This window comes from Acartia tonsa, chromosome 6, assembly GCF_053477335.1.
Source record: "Acartia tonsa isolate MP-2025a chromosome 6, ASM5347733v1, whole genome shotgun sequence".
Classification (NCBI taxonomy): Eukaryota; Metazoa; Arthropoda; class Copepoda; order Calanoida; family Acartiidae; genus Acartia; species Acartia tonsa.
Genome location: NC_137265.1, coordinates 20,642,242 through 20,669,030, shown reverse-complemented (window position 1 = coordinate 20,669,030; position 26,789 = coordinate 20,642,242). Strand labels below are relative to the sequence as shown.

The 26,789-nt window shown below is 31.1% G+C and overlaps 2 protein-coding genes across 4 annotated transcripts in view; both read left to right on the top strand.

The window, feature by feature from the left end:
- The window catches only part of Mondo (MLX interacting protein mondo), a 372,455-nt gene extending 361,838 nt beyond the window's left edge, over positions 1–10,617 (top strand). The window contains exons 18-30 of the mRNA XM_080163832.1: positions 2,106–2,197; positions 2,672–2,803; positions 3,354–3,471; positions 3,996–4,105; positions 4,193–4,255; positions 4,631–4,752; positions 5,210–5,335; positions 6,417–6,528; positions 7,927–7,975; positions 8,326–8,439; positions 8,826–8,934; positions 10,012–10,112; positions 10,446–10,617. Of these exons, the coding sequence (XP_080019958.1) occupies positions 2,106–2,197; positions 2,672–2,803; positions 3,354–3,471; positions 3,996–4,105; positions 4,193–4,255; positions 4,631–4,752; positions 5,210–5,335; positions 6,417–6,528; positions 7,927–7,975; positions 8,326–8,439; positions 8,826–8,934; positions 10,012–10,112; positions 10,446–10,494 (1,297 nt within the window). The 3' untranslated portion in view covers positions 10,495–10,617. The remainder of the gene's footprint in view (positions 1–2,105; positions 2,198–2,671; positions 2,804–3,353; positions 3,472–3,995; positions 4,106–4,192; positions 4,256–4,630; positions 4,753–5,209; positions 5,336–6,416; positions 6,529–7,926; positions 7,976–8,325; positions 8,440–8,825; positions 8,935–10,011; positions 10,113–10,445) is intronic.
- A 3,224-nt stretch (positions 10,618–13,841) lies between these two features.
- LOC145322060 (polyamine-transporting ATPase 13A3-like) overlaps positions 13,842–26,789 on the top strand; it is a 40,432-nt gene continuing 27,484 nt past the window's right edge. Inside the window, exons 1-6 of one of the 3 annotated variants that reach the window (XM_080163828.1) lie at positions 23,407–23,424; positions 23,902–23,960; positions 24,113–24,160; positions 24,866–25,054; positions 25,534–25,647; positions 26,165–26,236. In XM_080163828.1, the coding sequence (XP_080019954.1) occupies positions 23,959–23,960; positions 24,113–24,160; positions 24,866–25,054; positions 25,534–25,647; positions 26,165–26,236 (425 nt within the window). In that variant the 5' untranslated portion in view covers positions 23,407–23,424; positions 23,902–23,958. Of the gene's footprint in view, positions 13,906–23,309; positions 23,425–23,901; positions 23,961–24,112; positions 24,161–24,865; positions 25,055–25,533; positions 25,648–26,164; positions 26,237–26,789 lie in introns of those variants that run through there. The other 2 variants (XM_080163829.1, XM_080163830.1) reach the window with 2 other exon arrangements.

The following is a 26,789-nucleotide window of genomic DNA, read 5'->3' as shown; positions in this document are numbered from 1 at the left end:
TATAATGCTTTTAAAATTGTTGGTGAAACACAAAAAGTATGCCTTTTTCTGTAAGAAAATTTTTGCATTTCTTGACTTCCATGCATTAGAATGCTTACTTAAAAAGCGTATTTTTACGATTCCTTTGAAATCTGATGTACATTGGGTATGATAATGCTCATAGAATGTTTAAAACTTGATTTGGGGGTGGTGAATTGTTGCCCCTTGTTGCCCCTATGTGCAATGGTTTACTAAGGTTTTCTTCCTGAAATAGATTGCAGTTTATAATAATAATGGTTTCTGGCTGAAATAGAATGCATATATATATATATATATATTATCTATTACATGTTAGGATTTCAGGAATGTAGTAAATTTATCAGTTTTATTTATTATACATGATAATAATTTAAGTATGACCAGCTCAGGGCTGTATTGAATATTTCGTCCGCTCCTATATTCACATACATTTTAAATATAAGATTACATTTTTATGATTATGAACACTGAGAAGCTGTGTCACGAGTGGATGGCTTAACCCATCAGGGTTGTTGAACTGCGAGGTGTCTTTGCAGCGCTTACCAAATCATGACATAGCTTATAATAGGATTTTTGCATGAATATTGATTACATACAATAAGATAAAATACTATAATATTCGCTAATAATACCCTTAACGACCGTTCCACCTTGCTTATTTCGGGGTCTCCAAGAATGAGATCCATACAATTAAATTACGGATGTCGTGGGATTTCTCCATGCTTCTATTCCCGTTCTAGACCTTTTCCTTGACCCACCCAACTTTTCCCTGGATTAGTTGAGTTTACACATTAATGTTATTCTATATCCATGGGATATAGCATCCCATTTCCGTAGGTACCTAATGACTTTTTCGCACCCCGACAATTCCTTACATCCCTGTGGCAATTGACGGATTAAGGCTTAGATAAACATCAAGATTGAGATGTTAACAAGGACGTTAACATTATTGTGTGAAAATACGTACTTTGAAAAAAAATAAGAAGTAAATAAGAAGTAATGAAAGAAAAGAAAGAAATGTTTATTGAAATTACTTTTGTCTTGAAAATAATTTGAAAAAATTGGATCAAGTCAAGCTGAGTATGCCAATAGCCTGTTTTGGCACACGGTACTTGACTTGGGGGAATATTGGCATACTCTACTTGACTAGGGGGAATATTGGCATACTCTGCTTTACTAGGGGGAATATTGGCATACTCTGCTTTACTTATCAAGATATGCTTTTCCTAGAATTTTGAAATAATTTATGTAAATATACTAGCGGCTTCACCCCCGCCCCACTCTCGATGTCTCTAGGGGCATTTGAGGTAAGGAGAGAGCTGAAAATCTCCTTTATATTTAAGTTTTAAAAAGAAAATTATGTAACAAAATCATGGTATTTTGAAGGACCAATAAGAAGCTTCATTGAAAGAAGAATCATAACAGTCCATCGATTAGTGAGATCTTTTATTTTGAAATATTAATGGTTTTAGGCTAATTTTCGTAACTTTTCTACTTTTGATAAACTATTGGCATACTATGCTTTACTTGATGAAATATTGGCACACGCTACTTGACTTTGGGGAATATTGGCATACTCTACTTGACTAGGGGGAATATTGGCACGCTCTGTTTTACTTGTTGCCATTGGCATATTCAGCTTGACTTGATCCAAAAAATTTTGTACCTATATATTTAGTTTTCTTAAGAGCGATTAATAATATTGAAAAAATGTTTTGCCAATGTATCCTATAAGATATCCAATATTTAACTACTTGCCTTTTTGTCTGTAAACTTTTCTATTCTTAAATTTGACTTAAGCTGTTGATAGGCCTTGACATTCCTGTTACATAAAATATGTACAGCATCTCGACATTATGTGAAAGACCCAAACCCAACAATTTGAATTTTTTCCTTTTTTTTTCTTCCAGAAGCTCTGCTTAAAAAGTAATCATTTAAATTACATGCTTTTATTTTATTAATTAACTGAAGATTTGTTAAAATTAAACAATGAAACACCGTGTATTTGATATAATACAATATAATACAACATGCTTAGATAAACTGTGTTGATAACTCTATGTTATGATAAATGTTCTTTGTTTCAGAACTGAGGAGGTTCCTGATGCGAAACTGATTGACAAGACCAGGCGAGTCAGTGCTCCGGGTGGCCTTCCATCTAATAATTATATCATTCAAGGTAAATAGTTCCTTTCAAAGGTACCCAAAGTTTCATATATATTCATGCTCTCTGATTTATTAGCTAAAACACTTTGGGTAGTTTTGCTCAATCTTGATTGGTTGGTTAAAAATAGTAGTGTTCTAATTTTTAAACTAGTAATTTGAATTTATATATGTAATAATTTTGTTTGTCAATATTGGGGAATGAATGTTATTCAATTTATCGTTCATTGTCTTAACCCTTAAGTTCTTTGCAAAATATGCTGATTGTTTCTTTATTTTATACTAGTGGTTTTGTCCCTAGCCTCTAGGGCCTTTATCCTAAGAGGACATAATATACAGACGGACAGGACAGCCAGATATATTCATAATTTGTGTAATAGGTAAGAACTGAGTTTTAAGGTGAGTAACTGGGTAGGTATAAACTTTTTTGATCACGAAAAAATGTTATCTTCTATTAATATAAGTAAATAAACATATAAATTACAACTAGGTGGTCAAGGTGGACGGCTGCGAACCAGAAACTTGGAAACAATGCAGGATAATGAAATGAACTCTGGATACCAGTCACAGTACAGCACTGATAGTCAAGATCATAGAGCTGTCAACTACTTCAATATTGCAGGTCAGCAATTCTAATTTTAATTTGAGTTGTAGTTGCGTTACTAGGTTCAAATCATTACAGCTTTGTCGGTACTTCAATTTAAATTAGGAAGATTTTACAATATTCCATTAGCTATTTTAGTATTGCGAAATGCTATTACTGTATTGGTGGACTTAGCTGATAATATTTTGCATATTATAAGGAAAACATTTCTCACTTAGGTTTTCACATATTGAGTTAAAACATTGCATTATTTCATGATTATGCTTAAAGCGATTACATTTAAGTGCACAATAACTAGTCATAATAATGATTAATGTAGAAATATCATATGTTTTTTACTTTTGAATTGTAAATTACACTGATACCCAAAGTTTTCGTTGGCTCAAAAACTTGGAAAACTTTTATTGAATTTTGATTGGTTAGTTGTAAACTTTAGTGTTCAAACTTTTAAATCTATTGTTCTAATCTACAGAAGACGTAATTTTGTTTATCATCATTAGTCTTATATTGTCTTATCCCTGAAGATCTCTGTGTTTTGTATCATTTGGCAATACTTGTATATATAAAGGTGATGATATAAGCACCTCTGCTATGGAAGAGGAGATTAATGAGACCCCACCAGGACCAGGACAAGGACACAACAGGATACATGAAAGCCAACTGGTCCATCTTCTCAAAGATAACAGGTAAACTACCTGGAATTTGTGCCCTCTGCCTCCAAATGATTAAAATTCAAGAAATAATATGAAAAAGAAAATGTTAAAAGTTCAGGGAGGTAGGAGATATTTGGCTGTTTATTACACTAGTTCTCAAAGTTTAATGATAACCTTTTCTTACTCGTTGGCTCCACAATTTTTGGAGACTTATGTATTTTGGTGGATTGGTTCATTAAGTTGAATGTTCAAACGTTTAAACCACTAATTGTAATCTATAGAAGGGACATACACCAATTTATCGGACACTGTCTTATCCCTCTAGATCACTGTTAAAAGTTACTACCTTAGGTTAAAAGGATAGAAAAGAGGTTACTTTCTTCATATATAAATTCTTGTAAAAAAAGTTAGTTAAATTAAAATTTGCATCGAATGCTTTGTTAAAGTCTAACATGCATTATTAGTTTTTAACCAATAGACTTTTTGTTGACTAAAAAAGTGCACTTGCAGAATCTGATTATATCCTTTTTCATTATTAAAGTAATATTTTTTTACAGACACCTACAACAAATGCGTCCTACAAAGCTAGAGGTGAAGGGGAACAGAATTCGTCAACTGTCGACCCCTGCTGGAAGTAGCGGTAGTGGAGTTATTGGTCGTAGACCAGGTTTGTCATCAAATTTTTTTTATATATTAGGAATTTTTAAGTCTTTTTGTTGAATTACTAACATTCATTTGTAAATTGTTCCTTTAGCTGGTGGAAGAATTTCAATGCCGCCTGCCTCCCCAGACCACTCTGCAGTCACAAGCTCTTCAGGTAAACTTAGTAGCTTTACCTTATTTTCAGCGAGGGCATCGCAGTTTTACAAGATTTTAAACAGTTTAGTTACTGATTTTTAAGCCGTAAAGTGGATTTATTATTACTTGGATCTTATTCCAGATTATTATGTACTCTAATAAAGTGAAACTTGTAGCTGGCTAAAATAACGATTCCCCTCATCCATCCCATTTCCTCCCCTCCTACTGGATGAATGAACTGTCCAATAAATGATGTCCATGTTAGGAAGCAAAATAGAGGTCATAATATCCTCGTATATTCTAAATTCAGTGCCGTAAATTATAGGTATATGATTAATTTTTTAGTAGCTCAATAACTAATTTTCAACTGTTTCTTTCAAATTATACTTTGCAGGTATTGGCATTTTGCAAGACTTTCTGCCCACGTCAACAACTAGTCAAGACCATCTGCCTCAGCCTTGCTTTACTATAGGAGCTTCATCTGCCACACCCAACCCAGGAATAGCTGACGAAAAGGTAACTTTATGTGATCCATAGCCAAGAACTTGACATTGACTTCAGAGATCTAAAAGGGATAAGACAATGGCTGATAAATTAATGTACATCCCCAAAATTACCCCTTCAGTATAATGAAATTAGTGGTTGAAACGTTTAAACACTAATTCACTAAGTCCCCAAAATTAAGAAGCCTACGAATAAGAAAAGGTTTTTTATAAAACTTTGGAGACTAGTGTAATGAAAACCCCATTGTCCCCTCTCTCTCGGCATTGACTTAAACAGCTTCATATATTAGATATTGCTTCTATTAATTTCTAGCTAATAAAATTCCTTGGTCTGTAAACAGTCTCTGTATTATGCATTATGTAAGGGCTTTAAAACAAAGATCGTTCAATCAAATGGCTGTTGTCTGTAGCTGTTGCCTTGATTTAATATTAAATGTTGTTGTCATTATATTATTGTTTTATACTTTTAGTTATCTTTGGCTGAATCAAAGCGGAAGAACACAATAAAGAATGGATTTGATTTTCTTAAAGCTTTGGTTCCCTCACTTGCACAGAATCCCAATCTGAAGATCAGCAAGGCTGCACTTCTCATTAAGGTTAGTTCAAAATATTAAGGAATTTATGAAATATTGTTTAGGTAAGAAAACGTTAAGAAAGAGTTGTTTGAATTTGCTATCACTATTACTTACTGTCTTAACTGTATTTACAAAATTTGCTATCACTATTACTTACTGTCTTAACTGTATTTACAAAATTGCTTATTCTAAAATTTTGTTTCGCAGTTGTCACCTAATAAATGCAGTATGCATCCTAATGCCGAGCTTTTAATGAACATAATCCAGTTAGGGAGTTGAATCCATTTTTATAGAAGCAGAAATATAATCTATGATTATGGTTTGGACCCTCTAAAACTGTAATCTACCCTTCCACTTTCCCCTCTCTTGGTGAAGATATCTTTAACACCGATACGATTTTTGAAATATAAGATTCCACTTTTGTCTCTCTTGTTGAAGATATCTTCACCAAGAGAGGCAAAAGTGGAATCTTAAATTTCAAAAATCGTATCGGTGTTGAAGATATCTTCACCAAGAGAGGGGAAAGTGGAATCTTACATTTCAAAAATCGTATCGGCGTTGAAGATATCTTCACCAAGAGAAGGGAAAGTAGAATCTTACATTTCAAAAATCGTATCGGCGTTGAAGATATCTTCACCAAGAGAGGGGAAAGTGGAAAGGTAGATTACAGTTTTAGAGGGTCCAAACCATAATCATAGATTATATCTCTGCTTCTATAAAAATGGATTCAACTCCCTAACTGTAATCGTTTATTTTTCAATGCCACGCTTCTAAAGATCTTTAGGGGTACTCAAGAGAAGGTGAAGGGGAAAGTCTAAGTCAACCCTTCACTTTCCATTTTAGTTTTTAAAAGGAAACGTTTAAAAATCGTGAGGGGAGGGGGGGGGTGGGGTTGATTTTTTCTAGGGCGGTTTTATTGCGATAATTGTCGTACCCTCTTTTATGATAGTTTTAAACTTTCCTTGGACCTTTAGGGACTTCACTTTTAAGGAGAAGCATATGATATCAATCTATCTGTGAACGAGATCTTAAGGTTTACACAGCCAGACGGACGGACAGATAAACATTCTCTTACTTTAATTCAAAGATTGATTTAATACAGGGAGCAGAATATATCCAGCAGCTGAAGGATGAGAGAGATATGATTAATGAAGAAATTTCACAACTCAGAAAAACAGTTGAAACACTGACCGGTGATATCACTCAGTTTCAGGAAAATATACAATTAAATGAACTAATTAGCTTTTTGTCTTTTAAACTTTTTTTTTGTTTTCAATTGTAATTGTTACATTAAATTTTGTAGAGGGTAAGGGGGAGGCTGTTCTCCTGGGACATTTTTCTTCAATATCTAAAAAAAACCTTAGTTTACCAAATCGCTCTTGCATTTTTAGATACAGGGTGCGCCACATATCCTCGGACTTTTTCTAAATTGTAAACAAATGAACATAAAATCGTCAATTTTAAAGATTTTATTAAATTTTAAAAACTGGGAAGCAAACTAGGTATATGACTATTAGATCATTGATTAAAATCGCCGCCAGCATCAATCACCACCTTTACCCGCCTCCTCAACCGCCGGCAGGCCCAGGTCAAAATGTACCTGTCCAAGATGGCGAAGTTCTCCTTGATGGTGGCAATGAGGGAGGTCTTTGTGGCATGGGCACGTCTATTGGTGCATGCTTCAAAGAAGCCCTAGGCCCAAAAGTCGGACTGCTGGGAGGCCACATTTCCTTAGGAATGTGAGTAACCACAGGATCCTAATTCACCCAACTTTCAAGCTACCATTTGACACGGAGGCCTTTATTTAGACATCAGTTGAGCTAGAACGACGTTCTATACCTTTTTAGAAATGGCATTAAGATTCAAATAGGGTTGTCAGCGCAATACATAGTCTAAAATGAGTTTTTTAAGTTCCATATGGGTCTCTAAAGTCGAGAACCGAGAAATTTTCACGATTTTACACGATTTTTGACGTTTTTGACATCCCAAATCTGTCACGTTTCACTTTGCCGGAGTACCACAGCCAAGCCATTTTAGATAGAGAGCTCTAGTCTTTTCTAGTGTCTTACTTATGTATCTAACAGTATCCCTAGCAAGTTGCATAACTCTACCTCATCTACAGATGGGCTAAGGTCCGATTTATTGGGCCCTAGTCGAGAATCCAGATTATACCACCGGCGCAACTCGAATCTGCCTTGTTGAACATAAGCGCGGCCAGCTCGGAGTACGAGCCCATCTTCATCCAAAGATTTTTTTGTGCTAAAAGGTCATTACCTAAGCTTTTTATAGTGGGTTCAAACGTCCTGATTGGTCAAGTAGTTTTGACGCTATGGCCGTTTAAAGAAAGTCCGAGGTTATATGGCGCACCCTGTATATTATATTTGGTATTTCTTAGACTACTTAAGTTTAGATTAAGGATGTTCCAGCTTTTTATTTTGGAGAGAATAAAAATAACTTAGGTATTTAATTAAACTAGAGAAATGTGAAAAAATGATAGTTGAAAACTAGTGATTTGTGATATTTTTAGGGTAAAATTTGGGTCGGATAATCACTTCTTCACCCCTTGTAAATCTTTTGAATAAATAAATAACAAATGTATGTTTAAAACTAGGCTGCCCTAGCTTCAAGTGGCCAAGCAACCACAGCTGTTCATCAGACAGGGTAAGTACTACTTTTTCATTTTATCAATAGAAAAATTTGGTGAATAATCTACTATGTTTATTCATTATGGATATATCTGATTATTCACCAATCAAAATCGCGAAATACCTTTACCTTAGATTATTCAAATAACATAATAATAAAATCTTAACTTTTTTCATGTTCTCTAAAAAGGAAAAGGGGTCTGGATGTGAGGAAGAGTGGAGGGGGGGGGGGGGTTGTTCCATCCCTTATTTCCATTTTTTGTAAAGTAGGTTGGACCTATAAGAAGCTTCACTGTAAAAGGAGAACCATGTCGGTCCTGCGGTTAGGGAAATCTTAAGCCACTTTCCAAGTACAATATTATTTAGGAGGACTGATATAGAGCGTATGTTTACCCAACATGTGGCTGGCTGTACAATGCAAAACTGGAAATATTGGGTCTTCTCCAGATTAATGAACCCACTTCTTATTTCTTATGACAAGTAAGTTCAGTTTTTTTACTTTTTAAGATGTATTACATAAAACAATGTTTTTTTTATACAATTTTGTGTTTGATTTATTTCAGATGTATAACCACTAAGGGATCCGTTAACATTTCTAGAATTTTCCTAATAAGTGAAATTAAACTATCTTTGTATTCTAAAAGTCTGGAGCTTTCTGTTTAAGTGCCTATTGATCATATCATTGTAACCCCCCTCCCTATCTTTGAAAAATATGGGCAGGATTTTTCCATATGCCTTATCCTTGCGGGGGGCCTATTCTAACCTGCTAACAAACTAACCCGTCCAAATATTTTCATATATGTAGGTAGTAGGATTGTATGTCAATTTCGATTAAAAAGATTTACTAAATAGAAACTTTATTTTAGAACTGTTAGTACCAACAGCTTTTCTGACATGACTCGAACTAGCAGCAGCTGGCTTGATCAGCATGCCTCACAAACACAGCTGCGCCCTATGATCATGAACCAACTCAAGGTAAGCTGCTGAAAAGAAGTCAAGATAATGTAAACTACAGCGTTAATGTATAGTGGAAAGGTGTTATTGGTTTTCGTTTAGATCTCAAAATTTGATTACTGATGATTAAGTTCTCCATTTCAGGAAAGCCTCACACAAGTCACAAGATGGTTATAGGCTTTTTATTCTTAAATTTTAAGACCTAGTGTAACACATTTTACAAAACATTTGAGATCTCCATAAAATATGTCCAATTGACAAATTAGAGAAACATCCTCATATGTAGCTTTTGTGAGTCTTTTTTTTTGTAGATAGGCTTTTAGAGTCTTTGAAGTCTTTGTTACTTTATGATATTAATCAAGTCATTGTTAGTTTGACTTTCTCAAGGCATTTGAAAGTCAGTTAATGGGTTTTCTTGGTTGTTTATACGAGAAAGCATTTGATTACTGATAGACGCAGGCTGCTCAGTAATGGATATAGAATACGTGGATATTGTGACAGGGAAATCTTTGCAGGGTTGGCATTAAAAAAACCACTTGGTTTAAATCAAGTGGTTTAAACCAAAAAAACCAAGCTTAAAAAAAACAAAAAAAACAAGTTGGGGATGGTTTTTTAAAAAATATTTATACAAAGGCCTATCTTTCCAGTTGTATCTTTTTATAATGTAAATAATACAGTAAATAAGTGTCAAAAACCTAAATACCTGATATAAAATTCTTTTAGTAGTTTAAATCTTGTACTTTGGTGATTATATCTAATAGCATACAACAGTAGACACAGTGAAATAGAGACATACAGATATATAAAATATACAGATAATTAACTTTATACTAAATTAAAAACTATAATTTAGATATTATTAAAAAAACTTTGTCGTCATTTTGGTTTAAAATAAAGTTTTCAGATATTGGTCAATACGTACAGTTCCTCCATGGTCAGGGGAGGGGATGGAGTAAATTCAAACGGGGGGGATGTCATGTGGGGTATCGGCATATTAGCCAGCAGAGAGAAACATTTTATCAGGGTATGCGAGAATATTCACGTATTCTATATACAATTCTTAGGTGGTTATCTGTATAGTTTTTTTTGTTAATTTAGGAGCTTTGTATCTGCACAGAAATATTATGCGAGCCTCACAAAATGCCGCAAGAGGCTCTCAACGCTATTTCCGAGTACAACCAGAAGACTAAAGATTCTAGGAAAGATTTTAGAATAATGAATTATACACAGAATATTTTCCAGGCTTCGATAAGGGATAAAACAATGGACAATGAATTGATATACATTCCCTCTGATGATAAACAAAAATATCCCTTCTGTTAATGATTAGTTGAAACGTTTAGACACTACTAATTTGAATCAACCAACCAATATAGTTTAGAAACCAGCCAATAAAAATCTAATTAATGTACCCCAATTTCAAGCCAACGAAAAAGAAAACGTGATCACCTTCGTTGGTTTCTTATACAGTAAATTCAACAAAGCAACTTTAAAAGTAACTTAGTAAAAAATAAAATCTGTGTAATTAACAGAATGAACTATGGACAAACTTCAGATGTTGAAACATTTAAATTTGGTTAATTATCTACTTGTCAGTCAATATCTCAGTGCCTTAATTGCGGTAAAATATAGTGCCTATGAGTTATAGTAAAGTCAAAGTTATCTAAATTTAAGATTATAAAAAGGGTAATTTTTTGCGGAATTCTGTAATGTTATGTGCTTGGTTGTAGTTAAATGTTCTTATAAAGTCAAAGTCTAAACCATAATTAAATGTATTTATATGAAATGGTCCATAAATATAATTGGATTTTATAAGAGCATTTGACTACAACCCAACACCCAACTTTACAGAAAATGCGAAAAATTACCCTCTTAGTAAAGTCAAAGTTATCTAATCTTGTATTAATAGAACTTATATATTTAGCTGTAAACTTGAGTTGTGAATCATTATTTCAAAAAGTTATTAATTAAAAACAAATTATTTAACTTATTGCGAAAAAAATTTTGTCATCAATTTATTTCTATTTTAAATTACTTAAAGCATAAAAATATTGTAGCATAAATTTAATATTATAAATGATCAGATATTTATTATAGTTAATGAAATTATAAAACTAAGACTGTTATTAAGTTGTGTCAAATTTAAAGTACCTCTATAGTTAATAGATTCTAAGTTTTAATTTATGTGAATATTTTAACATAAAAAGCAGGGCTCGTCACGGAATGTCAGCTGCGAAGAAGCCTTAAAATTAAACCCTTTAAATTTGTTTAAAAAGAGGGATTGCCATATTTGGGCCAGGTTTAGACCTTTGGCTGATTTTTAGAATTATAAAAAAATCATTTCCCTGGGGCTTTAAGGCGGCTGACGTGCACTTCCGAGCTCTGAAACAATTTATCTATATAACCCATCTTTTCTCTTTTAATTACTCTACCTAATATTCAACAAATATTTTTCTTCAAAATCCGTCCAATAACATCATCATGATATTACCTTTTTTGCCATATATATGTTCTCTACTTAGTAAATTTACATTTGAAAAAGTCAAAACAAATTTTCTCTATAAAAAAATATAAATAAATTGATACCTACTGAAATAGTTTAATTTTGCTAACAGATGTTTCTTGCAATTTTTAAAAAATAATCAAAGGTTTTATATATTGCTCATATTTATCAAAATAGCATTAATTTACTTAATCATACTATTAGCGAACAAGATAAAATATATTTAGTTTGAAATATTTAGCAGATTTTATATGATAAAAGACATATTTTAAAAGAAATTCAAATAATAATTAAGAGTTTTAGAAGTTGCAACAAAAACAAGATTGACAACTTCCATAAAAGGGAAGCTCTGAAAACCAATGGTAGAACAAACGAACATAAACAATTAAAAAGTGTCAAAACTTAATAAGCAGAAAATTAATTCAAAGGTATGGGCAAAATTGTATATATACTTGTAGCAGAAATATCTGATTCTGTTTAGGAACGTAAAACATTTATTTTTAGTACTTGATTATAGAGATTTCTTGCTTAAAATGTTAAACCTTGTTGTGTTAGGAATCAGTGTTAAAAAATCATGTCACATAACAAATTGTTGTCAAAAAAGTTTAATATAAGCATGCTTTAATTGTACATATGGACTTTCTTGTAACGATTACAGAGTTGCTACGCTCTTTAAATCGTACCTAACTGTTACAGGAATCAATACGAAAAGTTTGAAATTGACAAGACACTTCCAACATGCCCAAATAAACGGAAATAGCTAACTGATCAATACGGACGGACGTAAATTATTTAATTATATAAAATATTCGCTTTTAATAAATTATTACAATGTTTAATTTAAAGGCTGTTAAAAATATAAAATGTACCGTACCACCAATATAAAGTGCCATATCATTATCAAAACATTTTTTATCGTGCCTTGAAATTTATTTTCCTTAAACATGTTTTTGCAAATGTTACAAATCTAGAATCTAGAACACTTTATGAATATGTTTCTTATCTACTTTCTTTCGGAATGTTCTATTCTTTTAAATTTTTGTTTCATTTAAACAAGCAGCTCTATCACAAGCTACGAAATAACGCCGCTTTCCCTCAAAGTTCATGTCGAGTAATATTATTAACCCATGTCCTAACCCTGCGGGTTTACGCACTACTCGATATAACCTAAACTAATCTGACTGAAAGAAAAAAAAACAAACGGAAAACTAACCCTCAACGTATTTTTAACTTATTTGAAACTAAAAGGGGTGTTTCTATGCTCAACAAGGAACTTTGAGGAAAATCGCCGAAACAACCTATCAGCTTTTCTAATGTTTCTCTGTTTAAGATACTAGGGCTCGGCAGATATTAACAAATATTTTAATATTTGAAAATTGAGCTTGTACCTAACCTTTCTACTAATATTACGGCTGCCTAGCCCTGAAAGTACACTCCAATATATTGGATTAGTTATTTATCGCATCATATTATAGACAGCTTTCCGCGAATATTAAAATGAAAACTTATAAGATTAAATTTAGTTTTGTCGGCCCCGAGGGGCCGAAGGCCTTGGCTAACAAAATTTGTATTAATTTTATGAATTTACTTCAATATTCGTGGAAAATTGTCTGTAACACAATGCTATATATGATTTTTCAGTATGGCAGATGACCCGTTCTAATCCAACGGATATAAATAATATCGATTTCGAAGTCATACTGGAAAATTTGTAAATGTTAGTAAATTGCATTAAAATACAAAAAAAAACAAGTACGGGATAACAGAGCTTAGAATATTGACCTAGTCAATCAACACAAGACATTTTACTTTAATCAAACAAGAAGTTGGACAAAACAAGGCTATTTGTGGATCTAGCGCAGTTCACGGTAAAATGTTCCTGGGATCGATTATCTCCAAAAATCGATGAACCTTAGAGGCGGCTAGCTGTCAAACGGTTGAATAAACATGTTTTAATTGGCATGAAAGGCTTAGAAATAAGATCCAACGATGCACAGAGAAAGCTTTACCGGAGAAAACATGCGTAGAATTAGTGCATAATACTTGAGCCGTTTGGGTCCTTTAAAGTTCATTGACTTTTGAAGGTAATCGATGCCAGGAATATTTTACATTAAACTGCACCTGATTCCTATTTAAAACTTTAGTTGTAATTAAAATCTTTAAATAATTAGCCTTTTTTCCATTCTTTTTGAAAATTCTATCTAAAATTATTATGATTCTTTTTATCATCTATTCATTATGTTAATTTTCCTAATTTTTTTTGTGAAAAGAAATTTCTATACCTACCTATATATTATCAAATTGTGATTTAAAATTGTTATATATTTTATTAGAGTTTATTATAAAAAGTCATCTAATAAGGCTTTTTTTGCATGATTTTGTAGAGGTGTAAATATTTTTTATTATGTAATATAATATATTTTTTCAGAAAATAATGATGTAAACTGCATGTAAAGAATATGTACATGGCTTCAGAAAGTCTTTTAAAGGTAAGATTATTAGAAGAGAAGCTACTCTATAATTTGAAATGTCCGTCTGTCTATATATTAGTAACGATATGGGTGGAAACGTGATTTTCTCAGCTTCTATTCAAGATAGACGCTTTTTTACAATATACGGATAAGGATCCATTATATAAACTTTATGGTCTGTCGTTCTGTAGGTCATGCTACCAAAGTTCAATATATATTTCATGCTAACTAAGTTTGTGATTTTTGATTTACAGGTGAATAATTTAAGCTTTTATAATGTCTGTTGGTACTTAGGTATGTTTATGTTTTCATCCTTGTTTAATGATTACCTATGGCTCATTATTTACGAAAAAAACATTTTTCCGCATAAGGTCTCAGATTTTGATAAAAACTTCCAGTCCCCTTCATTTGTTCATAAAACTAAGGACTGGGTAATTTTTAACCTTTTTAATCCATTTAAAGTCTTATTTTTCGCGCATTTTCTCACTGTTTCTTCTGAGACCTCATGCAGAAAAATGTTTTTTTTCGTAAATAATGAGCCCTATTTTAAATGGTAAATGTAATGCTTTATTTTATGCTGGTCTTATGTGCAAGGTAGTAAATGTAGAATGTAATTGCTATGGAACTAGTTAAAATAGTTGGATTGGTAACATGTAACTCATATATTGGTCAGTTCGTTCATCCAGTAGGAGGGGATTAGGTAAAGGGGGTGGAAGATGAGATTCGTTATCTTAGCCCGCTATGAGTAACATTTTTTTAGAACACTAGCGGCTACGTCCCTAGAGGCCTCTAGTAGCACTTTAAATGTTTTTTTTAATGATACGATATATATCTATGTTGCTTTTAAGCCTCTACGATACCTTGCTATGTTTCGTTAAAGTCTCTATAGGTATACATTTTTTTGTGATTTCTCTTGGGAGGTTGGTGGTACCCTCCCCAAAAATAGTTATACACTTTCCCGGGACCTGTGAGAAGCTACCCTCTTAAGGAGAATCATATCGGTTCAGCGTTTAGAGAGATCCTTCGTTACAAACATTCACACAAACAGACATCCTGTTACTTTAGTATTAGGATGAAAATCTTGTGTAATCTATATAATACTATATCCATTAGCATATGCTAACATGTTTTTAGTATTATGTCACAAATAAACATAAAAAATATATAAAATCTACATTATGAAACATTTAAATACATAACTCACGTGAATTTCTAGACATTTTTTAAAATTTAACTTCACATATTAAATTTTTTAGCGTGATTTGTTTTTGAAACATCAAAGTATAAAAACGTAAAGTAAAAATTTTTTAGACCAAGTTTGTTCTCTTAAAACTGCTCTTTTGGCCTGGGTCTCTTAAAAATAGCTTAAACTCAAATCTCAGTTAAAATATAAATCCTTATTCCCAAATTTTGTTTATTACATTAGTCCCCAATTTTTATGCTAATATTTTCTTATTCGTTTGCTTAAGAATATTTATTAAATTTATTAAATTTTGATTGGTTGGTTCATTAAGTCTAGTGCTCAAAAGTCTCAACCACTAATTGTAATCTACAGACTGGGTAATTTTGTGTATCATTATTGGGTATGTACATCAATTTATTGGACAATGGTTTATCCCTTTAGATTCCTGGGATTTGATACTGTTTAGTGTCCTTAGTATCCTTGACATGCAACTAATAATCCTATCATAAAAAATAAATAAACAAGGATGACAACATCCATAAAAGCGAAGCTCTGAACATACGTACATTTTTAGGACTTGGTTATAAAGATGCTTCGCTTATAACATTGTTCCTTGTGGTAAAAGGAATCAGTATTCCAAAAAAAACAGAAAAATAGAATAATCATATCATTCAAACATTTGTTGTCAAAAAGTAAAAATGATTATAGAGGCGCTACGCTTCCTAAGTCGTACCTAATTGATATTTGATATATAGTTAATATTTGTACAGTTAAAAATATTATTGCATACAAGTTAAGAACAAGTTAGATGGTATTGTATTTTGTTGCTAAAATGAACATCGTTTATTTGTCAGTTTGTTCAACTAGTAGGAGGAGAATGGATGGGGTAAAGGGGGGGGGTTATTTTAGCCAGCTACAAGTTTCACTTTATTAAAGTACATTATTATCTGGTGTAAGATCCAAGATAAACTATTTCTATTTTATCAAAAACTTTTAAAACCTTCAAAAGTAAAAAAAAGACGTGGGAAAAAAATATGTTGAGTTTTTCTTGATTTTAGGTCGGAGCCGGAGCCGCACCAAAATCAAACGGCTCCGCAACGCTGATACATTAATTTCTATAAGATATTAACAATAACATGCCGAAACATATTTTAACAAGTCTACCCATTACGTCCCTACCTACTGACACTAAATATAGAAAATTTCTCTTGCAATAAGAGATAAATATTTGTTACTGTGTTGAATTCAGGTTATCAGCTGTAATAGAAAATTTACTCTATTTTAACACATATGATAAGCAGGGATATAAAGGGATAAGACAATAGCCAAGAGATTAATTTAGATCCCTAATGGTGATACACAAAATTACCCTTATGTAGATTACAATAAGTATTTGAAACGCATGGACACGTAACTTAATGAAACATTCAATCAAAATTGAATAAAAGTCTCCAAAGTTTCTAGGCCAACGAATTAGAAAACGTTATTATAATAATTTAGGGACTAATAAACAGGCCAATGGTCCCTCCATCTCTGAATGATAAGAGATAGAACTCTATGACATTTTATCAGTTTAGATAATACAGTGTGTTTTTTTTTATGAGCACTTTTTTGAAAGCAATTTTACCCCACTTATAGTTATCAGAATTTAATGATTAATGGCTTATTTTCTTCGTTTTTTAAGGGAAATTATGAAACAACAAAAAAATTACAGTTTTTGTAGAAAAAGTACAGTAAAGTTGAAAATTAAAAACTTAGGTGTCAACATCTAAAAATGGTTTTAGCGCATTTTTCTTATGCTCCAATAATCAACCTTTTGCAAGAATGGCTGCTAAACACTTCAAAGTTGAGATATAGAGCTAAAAATGTATACAGATACTATTAGGGACATGTACTAGAACATATCAAAGTTTGAAGGTCATATCTCAACCAGGGAGGGAGTACTGGCCCCCCAAAGTCGACTACAGAAAATCCATTTTTTTAAGAAAAATGCGCTAAAACCATTTTTATATGTTGACACCTAAGTTTTTAATTTTCAACTTTACTGTACTTTTTCAACAAAAACTGTAATTTTTTTGTTGTTTCATAATTTCCCTTAAAAAACGAAGAAAATAAGCCATTAATCATTAAATTCTGATAACTATAAGTGGGGTAAAATTGCTTTCAAAAAAGTGCTCATAAAAAAAAAACACTGTATTTTGCAACATTCAAAAATTTTAAATTGAAAAAATAGATTTTAAATTTAAAACCTAAGAGAAATATAGTTATAAAAAAATTTAAAAACCTTTTCGCCATAAAAATTATTAACGGCAAAAAAGCATATCTTCAAATCTTTCTTGTTTTAAATCAATTGATTTTATGCCTTAAATTGCGTAATACTGAAAATGTTAAAATCCTAATATTAACCCAAAATGTGAATGAACACAATGGCAGGGAGGGAGAGATGCAATGATGGTTTATTTAACAAACACTTACTTTAATATTAAAACCTACCACAGGCAGAATTTCACGTAGGGAAGATTATTTTATCATCCATTATCTAACCCCAAATCCTTAACTAATGCGCAGCAGAAGAGCCTAATTTAATATTGCATTCAAGTGGAAAAAAATCTTCAAATTATATTTGTACTATTAGATTCCAGGGAGGAAGGGGACATTGGGCTGTTTGTTATACTATTCCCAAATGTTTATAAAAAACATTTTATTATTTGTTGGCTTTATAACTTTGGGGACTTTAAAGAATTTTAGATTGGTTGGTTCATTAAGTTGAGTGTCTAAATGTTTTAACAACTATTTGTAATCTACAGAAGGGGTAATTTTGTGCTTTATCTTTAAGGATGTATATTAATTTTTTCTGCTATTGACTTGTCCCTTTAGATCCGTGATTTGAATCTCAGTGTAAAGGGCATTTCCATAAAGACGGGGTAATTTGAGATGCTTGTAAATGTTAGTATTTCTTTTTGATTGAAGGCGTATATACTAAATATGTCCTCTAAATACACTTATTGTTTTACAGAGTGCTAATAGATAAGGCTAGTGCCTGCTTCCCTAGCGGTTCGCTAATAAGTTCTCTTCTCTCCCTTTATTTATTTCGGACCAGTTTTATTTTATTTTGGATCTTTATTTTATGAGGAGGAGGGGAATGTCCTCTCTTCACTTAAAATAGCCTAAAAACTGCCCATCGCAAACAGAAACCTCTATTGAATGTCTTTTTATAATAATTTTCTTTTAAATGTTTTACCATATTTGGAATTGATTTTTTAAGTAAGTTGACTTATTTTTATTAAAATTGTTAGTATTTTTGTAGTAGCTCCATACATCACTCCTTTAATTTCTTCTTGAAATGAGAGATTACGAATCAAAATTAATTTCTTATTCCAGTTATCAACATGTGACTATACAATAAACAACATTAACATATTTAGGACATTTCTTATCACATATACAATATTACTTTGTTATGTATTAAACTGTTTAAATTGTACTTTGAGTTAAGGTTATTTATAGAATATTAAAAATTTGAAACTTATGTTAATAAGTGATCATCATAATATTAAAATAGCTTATAATTGAATTTTAATTATTATCAAATAAAAAGATACAATTCAATGCATTAAAAACAAAACAAAAAATCTGTCAAAAATCTGGTAAATTCTTGAAATATCCCGAATTTTATTTTCATTTTTCGTCACCCGCGTCTTATCATCTGATTGATATATTTATTATTATTATTTTCTAAATAAGATGAGAGTGAGGTAATATTATTTTCTTTCTCTATTAACATAATAAACCAATTAATAAACAATGCTAAGTAACAATATGAAGTCTTAAGATTTATCGATATATTATTACTTGGATCTTACACCAGCTTTTCATGTTTTCTTTCTAACAAAGTGAAACTTGCATCGGGCTAAATTAACGATCTCCTCCATCTCCCTTTACCCCATCCCCTCCCCTCCTACTTGATAAACGAACTGGCCAATAAATGACAGGTTTAATAGCAACCTAAGTTGACGATAATTTTTCCCTATCATAATATTCACGTATATTCTACATAAAAGTTTAATTTTCAAAATAAAATTTTTATCAGATTTTGGGTATTAATTTACAGGGCTAGATTATTGCAAATGAATTTATCTTTTCTTCAATTGAAACGCACAAATGTGTTCTGTAGATTGGAAACATAATCAGATTTTAAAACGTATTGTTTATATTACTATTTAACTTTTTTGTTGTTAAGCAGTTATTTAAAATTGCAATTTAGGTATCACTTTAATAAAAAGCTTTCAGGTATATGACGTTAATAGTTCTGATATTTTACCACAAAAATTAAATAATGTATAATTTTATAATCAAATAAAGATAGCAAAATTCATAAAAACTTAAAAATACATATAGTCAGTCAAAAAGAACATTGCCAAATTTAGAAATATAGAATGAAAATTCTTTGAAAAAGTCTAAGTAAATTAGTTAGAAAAAAGGTAAAATACAGGATATTTAATAAGTATGGAATTACTTGTATTTTTAAATTTTTATTTCAAGATGCTTAAGATTATGTCTAATTGTCCTTGGAATCATACTAAAATAAAGTTATGGGAATTATTAAATACTGTAAAAGATTGTTCAAAAAAGATATACAAAATTTTCAAAATTGTACCTAACAGTTTTAGTAATAATTTTAAAATCGTTTCTAACAATTAGAGCTATTCTCTTTATTTTAAAAAATTGACTTATCAAATAAGTTTCATGTGAAATTGCATAAAAATTACAGACTTTGGTTATCTTTCTCGTGTCTTGCTGAAATATGTCGTTGAACTGTTTCATTTAATAAATGTATAAGCATAGTTATATCCTTTGTTACTGTTGGGGACCTTTTTTCGTCTGCTAGCAAATTGCAATCTACTCTTTTTGTAGTGTTTATATTTCCGACGCTATTGGTTGATATTTAGGGCCATACAATTATTAAACCCCTTCCCTCTATGTTGTTTTACTTTATTATTTATAACAATTTTTATTCAACTCTTTACTCATCATAAGCAAATCTATTTTTGCATTTTTTCAAAAAGCCTTAGGTATCTAAAACCCAAAGGAAATTATTAATTATTTTTTCACACAGCTAATTTTTGTTTCACGTTAGGTTTCAAAAAGTGTTAAATCCTCCCCTCTCCACCCCTTCACCCCTCTTTAAAAAAGATAACAGAATTTTATAATATTAAGGACAGTATAGTTTAGTTGTCATATTAAAGTACACTCATATGAATATTAATAAGTAACAAGTCACATGAAATATTATTTCAATATTTTACTATCATCAACACACATACAAACATTTAGTTCATGCATGCCTAGAGTGATAGGAAAGATTCTATTAATAGTTTTGATAGTTATTTGTAGCATCTTATTACAGACAGCTTTCATTTATTTAAATAAAAATTTATATGATTTAAACCAGTTTTGTTAGCCTCGACGGGCCTAAGGCGCCGGCGAAAAAAACTGGTATTAATAATTTTATGATTTTTTTAATATTCGTGATCTAGCGGATATTAATCGGTTTCGAAGCCATACTGGAAAATAATTTCATTAAATTGCAGTTATTTTTAAATAAACAAGGATGACAACATCCATAAAAGCGAAGCACCGAAACAGTAGGACAAATGGACATTAACACTTGTACAGTGTCAGAACTGAATAATCAGAATATAAATGTATAAAAGTCGAAGCTAAATTGTAAGTAAATTTGTTGAAAAACTGCTTGATGCAGAATAATATTTATGGACATACTTACATTTTAGGATAATCGGATAGTTAGATCACATAAAAATTTGTTGTTAAAAAAGTAAAAAAATCAACATGCTTAAAATGGACGTACGGACATTATGGTAATGATTATAGAGTTGATACGCTTTCTAAATCGTACCTAACTACTACAGGAATCACCATGCAAAGTTTGAAATCGATAGGACAATTCTAACATGTCTAAATTAACGAAAAAAGCTATCCGTTACGGACGGACCGACCCTAATTATAGAAAAGCTTCGCTTTTAAAATTGCTAAATGTAAAATAGTACAAAATATCAATTATATGAGGTATCAAGTGAAAATATTTTAAATGTAAAAACTGTTAATTTATGTACTAAGTGATTATTACGTTAAATATGCTCTAATTGTTAAGTTATAAATATCTAATTGATGCTGACAAATCCATAAACTTTTTTAGTTTGATAATAGGTAGTTATTTATCGCATTTTATTATAGACAGCTTTTCGCGGATTTAAAAATGAAAATTATTATATTAAAACCAGTTTTGTCTGACCCGAGTGGCAGAGTACAAAATTGATATTCATTTTATTTTATAATTCATGGAAAATTATTTGTAAAAAGAAAATTATATAATATTACAGCCATTAGGTATTCTGTACGATTTTAACAATAAAATACTACCTACCTAAAATGTCTTAAGGTTCAGTGTAACTTTTCCTTAGATATAAAATCTTTTATGAGTAAAATATTTATAACAATAAGGAAATATTTTAAAAGCATAGGAACTCCAGCACCTGTTTTTAAATATTTTGATAATTCAAATGACAATGTTAAGAATTATTGCTCTATTATTATGGCTTAAAATATATATAGATAATTTTTATGCATCATATATTTGATCCAATTTAATGATATATTATCAATCTGTTTTTGTTGAGGCTTCCGTTTCTTCATTATTTAAAGCACTGGTGCATTATATAAGTTTCTTTGTCTGGTTCTCTAGACGAAGCCCAATCTGTCCCACTGTAAAGAAGACGATTCCTAAATGACGTCATATAAAGGGAAAAGAAAAAGGGAAGGGAGGGGGGGGGAAGAAAATCTCTTCAAAAGAGATTGGAGAAAAGGTAATCGTCTTCCTCACAGTGGGACAGATTGGGCTTCGTCGGTTGTCTAACTTGTTTCCTCTACTCTTATGGATGTTGTCAGTTATAAATGTCCAATGGTGGGGATAAATTGGCGTGTACCCCCCTTAAACTTTGAAACCCATCATTTTTACCCCCTCAATTTTTTAAAAAATACATAAGATTACCCCCCTCAAACCTTTCCAACCCTTCATTTTACCCCCCTCAAAATAAAAAGCTTGTACGTCCCTGTTGTCAATGACATGCTATTATATTTTTAAAAGCGAAGCTTTCCTGTAATTAGGGTCAGTCCATCCGTAACGGTTAGCTCTTTGTTCTATAGATTTCAAACTTTCCTTGATGATTCCTACAAAAGCAAGGTACGATTTAGGAAGCGTAGTATTTCTAAAAACGTTACCAGAAAGTTCGAATGTCCATTTTACGCAATTTGCAACAAGTTTATGTATAACTTTCTTAGACTTATTAAGTTCTGACACTATAACAGTTATTGTTCGTTTGTCCTTCCTTCTGATTATATAACTTCGCTTTTATGGATGTTTTCATCGTTGTTTAACAAAAAAAAGTGTACAGTGGTCTGTAAGCTGCTCATCTGTCAATAATTATATGACTTTGAATATGAATTTACTGGATTTTTCTGGAATTAGAGTCAACTTATTCAGGGTGAGGTTGGATGGGACACTCGACTGTAAATTAAATATTCGTTTTGTTGGCCTAGAATCTTTGGGGGTTTTGATACATCCTTATTGGGTTTTTACAAACATTAATTTTCTCCACAACGATTATAATCTGCAGAAGAAGAAATTTTGTTTTCACATTACATTAATTTATTGTCCATTGTATTATATCTTAAGAGCCCAGGAATGTATTATTTTCATTAGCAGGAATTGGACAAATAAAGTTGTTTTACTGTCTTTCTTTAAACTTCCACATATTTATCTTTAAGAATGCTGCCTATAGTAGATTTTTTTCGCTGGTCTGGTCTTCTAAACGAGTAAAAAAATCTAGTACTTTTTTTGTTTAACATTATTTATTAAATTTCTATTATAAACTGTACTTTTTAATAAGCATAAAAAGCCTATTTTAAGTTGTCATTTTTCACCTGTAAACACTAAACACCTGTATATAGAGTAGAGGTGCAAAATTTCTAACTTTTTTTATACTCTAAAGCAATGTATTTTAATAAAAATAATAGTTAAACTATTTTCCCCCTAAAAGTTATATACTACCCAAATTTATGTGAAAATTTTTAAGGGACGTAAAATTTAATATTTATTTTTTTGTATCACTGAAAAAAAATGAAACTATAGCATTAATTTTAAAATTTATAATTAGTTGAAAACTGTTAGCAATGATAAAAACATTCATCAACTACCTGTCATCATTTTTGTTGTGATATAGTTTCAGAAAATCAAGGTTTATATGTATCTGGAAATCAGTCAAAACAGAGAAAAGGTAGATAGATACACAATAATTTAGAATTTAAGTCTTAGTTTCAATGATAAGAACCATACTAGATGGTCTATATTGGAAAGAGGCATAATTTTCTACTTTGCAATTTCAAAACAGGGTGGGCTGAAATTATCTTTTTATTTGATTTTATTGGATTTTTTATTTTGTGTGATTCATTTATGGTGATTTAGAATTTATCTTATTTTAAACAAGTCAGTAGCTTAGTCGTATGGTTGTTATTTACAATAGTATGCAAAAATAATTTTATACAATTTGAATCTTAATTGTTTTACTTTACATACTTGCTAAAATTAAAAGTGTTGCCGTATTCTCTGAGATACATAGTTCAAAAGAGAGACGCGCCTGAACGGAACCGAACTTGCAAAAATATCCAACTATCTATAATACAAAGTAGAACGATGTCTGTCCGTCTGTCTGTCCGTCTTATTTAATATTCTTTTCTAAGCAATCTTTTTCTAGTTGTCATGGTTTGTAGACAACATTTGAAAAGAATTCCAAGATGACACAAATAAGATAATTTAAGTTTTTATTAAATTTTTTATGTTTTATCCTACTTAATTTGTAAGGACATGTATTGAAATATATTTAATCTGGAGTTGGTCAAGGGTATATCAAACCTAAATTCAAGTTTATTGTGAAACTTTATTTTAATTGGTTTATTATATTTTAGGATGGAACGACCCAATATGCCCCCCTCTTCTTCCTTGAGGATGACCAGGTAATCTAGAACAGCATTTTTATACTTTGCCTTTCTTACTTGAAGATTACTAGGTAATCTAGAACGGCACTTTTATACTTTTCCTTTATTCCATGAAGATGACCAGGTAATGTAGAACAACCATTTTATATGAAGATGATAAGGTAATCTAGAACAACCACTTTACATGAAGATGGTTAGGAAATCTAGAACAGCCATTTCACAAGAAGATGATAAGGTAATCTTTAACAGCAATTCCATTTAAAGATGATAAGGTTTTCTAGAACAGCCATTTGTTAACTTCTGTCTTTAAGGTGATGACCAGGTAATTAAGAACACCCTTTCGATATCTTTCTTTTATAGTTTTGGCTAGGTAATGTTGGAAAGCCATTTGATACCTTTTTTTAATGAAGATGACCAGGCTTAGGTAATTTAGAAAAGCCATTTAGTATATATTTCATTTATGGAGATGACCAGGTAATCAAGAACAGACAATACTAATATGTTTTTTCTTTAATATAGCAAGAACAGTTTTATATATTTAGAAGACTAGAAAACATTCAGCTTTTATTTTTTACTTTTATCTAGTTGCAAGAAACTCGTTTTTCAACATCACGGAATATTATAAAATTTAATTTCTCATATTCATTAAAGGAATTTCAAAGAAACCTTTACCTAGTTACTTTTGTTATTAGGTAGCCTTTTCATGTATATTATTTGATTTAGATCTGTGATCGAAAAAGGAAACGAGGACGAGTCTTTTATCACTGGCTACCGCCCTAATATTGCCAAGACTCTGCTTTGCCATTTAGTTTCCATCGTGCTGTGCGGCATTCCGTACTTGCTCGCGCACTGGAAACCAAAATGGCGCCTGTCCGGCACCTCCTCCATCTGTCCACTCTGGCAGGCTGAGAAGTAAGTAACTTTTAAAATAAAAAGAAATATTCAATCAGTGTGTGTAAACGTAGAAAATACTTATTGACAACGAATTTTGATCGTACGACAATTCAATTGAATGTTTTGTGCCATTTAGTAGTCTATGACAATACCCTTTATCTTAATTCTTTATTTTTTACTTTGTTGGAGCTATGACTTCCATCACAGGGATCTAAATGGAAAAGACAATCGCCAATAAATTGATGTATATCATTAAAATTACCCTTCTGTATAAAACAAAAAGTGGTTGAAACACCAACCAATAAAATTTAATATAAGTCCCCACAGTTGTTAAGCATACGAATAAGAAAACATTATGAAATTTGGGGACCATTTTAATAAACAGTCCAATTTATCTCCCTTCTCCCTGCTACCATTTCCTCGCTGACAAGAAGACGACACTTAAACTACATGATAAATTCTCAAAGTTTAAATATCAAATTTGTTAATTTTTTTAGGGTGCTGATAAAACACAAGGAATCTCGAGATGTGTACATAGTTGATGTTGTCACTGTTCGTGTATCAGATGCATTTGCCAAGCAATATGCAATCCCTAAAAATGTTTCTCCTGGGTAAGACATATTTTTTTGTGCTGTTGGCTTTTTATATTTTTATAAATCTGTAATTTTTTAAATTTCCTAATTTGGCGGGTTTTTTTTACTAAATCCAGGACCAAAGTTGATGTCAAAGTTTATGATGGTTATGAGCAGAGGCGTGCAGAAGGGGGTGGGGGGTGAACGCTTTTAAGACTTTTGAGTATGTTGATTATGAAGGAGGACATCTAGTTGGGTGTAAGTATACATACACTGTATACAGTATACACGCCCATGACAATAAAATTACAACTTTCTTGTTGCTCACAATCCCCTCAATTGTGAATTATGGATTAAAGGGGGGGTTAAATATCTAAGAGGGGGAGGGGTGACTTAACACAACTCTGCGCACGCCACTGGTTATGAGAAGAATTCACTAAGAATCTATTTTTATTACCTTTCTTTATATAAAAATTCAGGACAAATAATGTCTAAATTGGATTTAAACTAAGTTTCTATTTGACATGAAGATTAATTTACAATATTTTTTATTTAGAGATACAAGTAAACTGTTAGAAGAACAAGAAAATGAATATTCATTCAGATATTTTATTTATAGGCATTTAAGGTAAAATTATTATAGAAAATTGTTTTCTGTATTTCTACTCAAGTCTTTGAATTACTCTAATGTTTTTTACAATACCTAATAGCTTTGATTTCTCAGAAGAGTTATCTTATATTTTGAGAAAAACTTTATAGTCTCTAATTTTTGCCTGCTAAAAAATAATCCTATTATATAAATTAGTAAGGTTTTTTTTGTCTGAAGCTAAAGATTTCAATAACTACTGATTGAGCTCTTCATTTAAGGGAATCTTAAAATAGGTCTTAGGATTGTGTTAGGCTATTTTATTTTTTAGATTTAAGTCTTAGGATGGTTTTATGCTATTTCAATTTGCGTTCCATCACTTCCCTTCGAATAAAAAGAAATTTATAGATACTAGGGCCGCAACCGCTATTATTTTATACAGTATTCCCTTTTAATAACAATAACAACATTATTATATTTATTAAGAAACAGAAATAATTCTTTTTATCCATATAATGGTAATAGTCGTGTGGCAGAGTTTATCATAAAATTAAGTTCAGTGCTTAAATTGATATATGAAGTCACACATTGTCAC